Below are 1,749 nucleotides of genomic sequence, written 5' to 3' on the forward strand. Positions count from 1 at the left end.
ATCCTCCCACTCCCTGTAGTGAGTTTCTTCTGGGGGCAGCACGACGAGCATGCCCCAGCCGGCGGGGGCAGTTTGACGGACAACGCCTGCCGCTTTCCCCACATCACGTCGCAGATAATATACCCCCTCGTGCGCGTGGCGACCTCCAGTAAACTCTCCGTCGCCGAGCCCAACCGAGGGAGGCGCGACATCGTTTTGGTGGCCTTGTCAAACAGGAAAGCTCTGCTCCCAACGAAGTACGCAACCGTAGGGAGTTGCTCTGCGTCGTAGTGCAGCAGCTGGTAGAGGAGGTAGGAGCAGGCCGCCATCGACTTCCCGATCCCGGACGTCCCGGTCAAGACACGCCGCACAGGCGCGGAGTTCGCTCCGCCGTGCGTGCCCAACGACCCGTCCAGGTCGCCCCTGACGATCTGCCACACCCGCTCCACCTCGGAGTAAACGTAGCAGTCGCGGATGCTCGTCGCATTGCTCCACGCGTATGGCCATTCCCTCTCCGAGGTGAGCACGAGGAGCCTGGGGCGCGGTGGAGAGAATTGCGCCGCACCGTCGTCCATCAGAACAGTTGCCCCCTCCACCTTCCACCCCCACGGCTCCGGCGGCCTGCCTTCCCTCGGCTCCATCCCCGCCCCCCCGCTGCCGTCGGGAACCTCCAGGACGTGGCCCCACCTCGCATCGAACATGGACTCGTAGAGGCCCTCCATCTTCCCCAACGTGACGCTCTCCACAGACGCCCCCGCCGCAGAGAGGGCCGCACGCAGCCCACTCCCCAGAAGAGGGGCGGCGTCCTGCGTCTCCTCCGCGGCCGCAGGTGGCTGCCCAAGACTGCGGTCGACGCGAGCTGGGCGCTGCCCCCGCGGCGCATTAGTGGTGGAACGTTCCCTCTTCATACCAGCACGCGTCCTCGTTCGCTTTGCAGGCATTTTTTTTGTGGTTGTTGTTGGCTTGAGCTGCAGCCGAACACCAGCCACAGGCCAAAAGGAGAATGAGAGAAGGGGAGAGAGGCAAAAAAGAAATGGGCGCGCACACACACACGCACGTAGCGAGAGGGACGGGGCGAGCCCAAAGACCACCGCAGAGTCTGCCGCCGCTTCGCTCTCATCGGCTGGCACCGCACCGCAGGCCGCTATGAAGCAGCGCCCGCGCACACTCGCAGTGCGACACACGCCGCACGCAAACCCCGTCTATTCCCTCCCGCCACAACGGACGCAGAAAGCGGCGGCCGGAAGCTCCGTCAACCCCGCGCCACCGCAGCGGACGACAACAACAACAAAAAAAAGAACCGTCGTGGACTGACGCTGCCTCTTCTAGCGGGAAGGAGGAGGAGGAGGAAATGGGGGCGTGTCGGCGGCGGGGGAAAAACAGACGCGGAGACACGCAGCGACAGCGGCGGACACGGCGCACAAACTCAGCGTGAGCCGCAGTGAGTTGCCCCAACGAAAAAAATTAAAAGAAAAGAAAAGAAATGGAAACCCCGCAATGCCCCTCCCAAAAAGAAGAGAAAAAAAAACGAACTCACTTCTGCAGGTGGTGTTCCTTCACCTCACGTGTCCGGCAGCACAAGAGGACCGTGAGAGATGCATTTGTGTATTTTATTACCTGCACGAAAAAAAGAACAACTGCCCCGGTCGCACACGCACACCTCACATTTGCACCTCACGGTGCTGCGGCGTCGTGCCTCATTTGGGCACTCCGTGTAGCGCACAGCAAATGAAGGCCGGCAACCGCGTGTGTGTGTGTGTGTGTGTGTGT

At 62.1% G+C, this 1,749-nt stretch overlaps 1 protein-coding gene across 1 annotated transcript, besides 2 other annotated features; it reads right to left on the reverse strand.

Moving 5' to 3' along the window:
• Positions 1–2: 2 nt before the first annotated feature.
• Tco025E_09604 (retrotransposon hot spot (RHS) protein) lies at positions 3–887 on the reverse strand (the record flags this gene model as incomplete). The annotated part of the gene is made up of 1 exon (XM_029376416.1): positions 3–887. A coding segment is annotated over one exon (885 nt), but the record flags the coding sequence as incomplete, so codon positions are not given.
• Positions 888–1,432: 545 nt separating this feature from the next.
• Positions 1,433–1,469: a sequence feature (A-rich).
• A 256-nt stretch (positions 1,470–1,725) lies between these two features.
• Positions 1,726–1,749: a microsatellite.

Source organism: Trypanosoma conorhini, assembly GCF_003719485.1.
Source record: "Trypanosoma conorhini strain 025E chromosome Unknown Tco_14.4_contig_01191, whole genome shotgun sequence".
NCBI lineage: Eukaryota > Euglenozoa > Kinetoplastea > Trypanosomatida > Trypanosomatidae > Trypanosoma > Trypanosoma conorhini.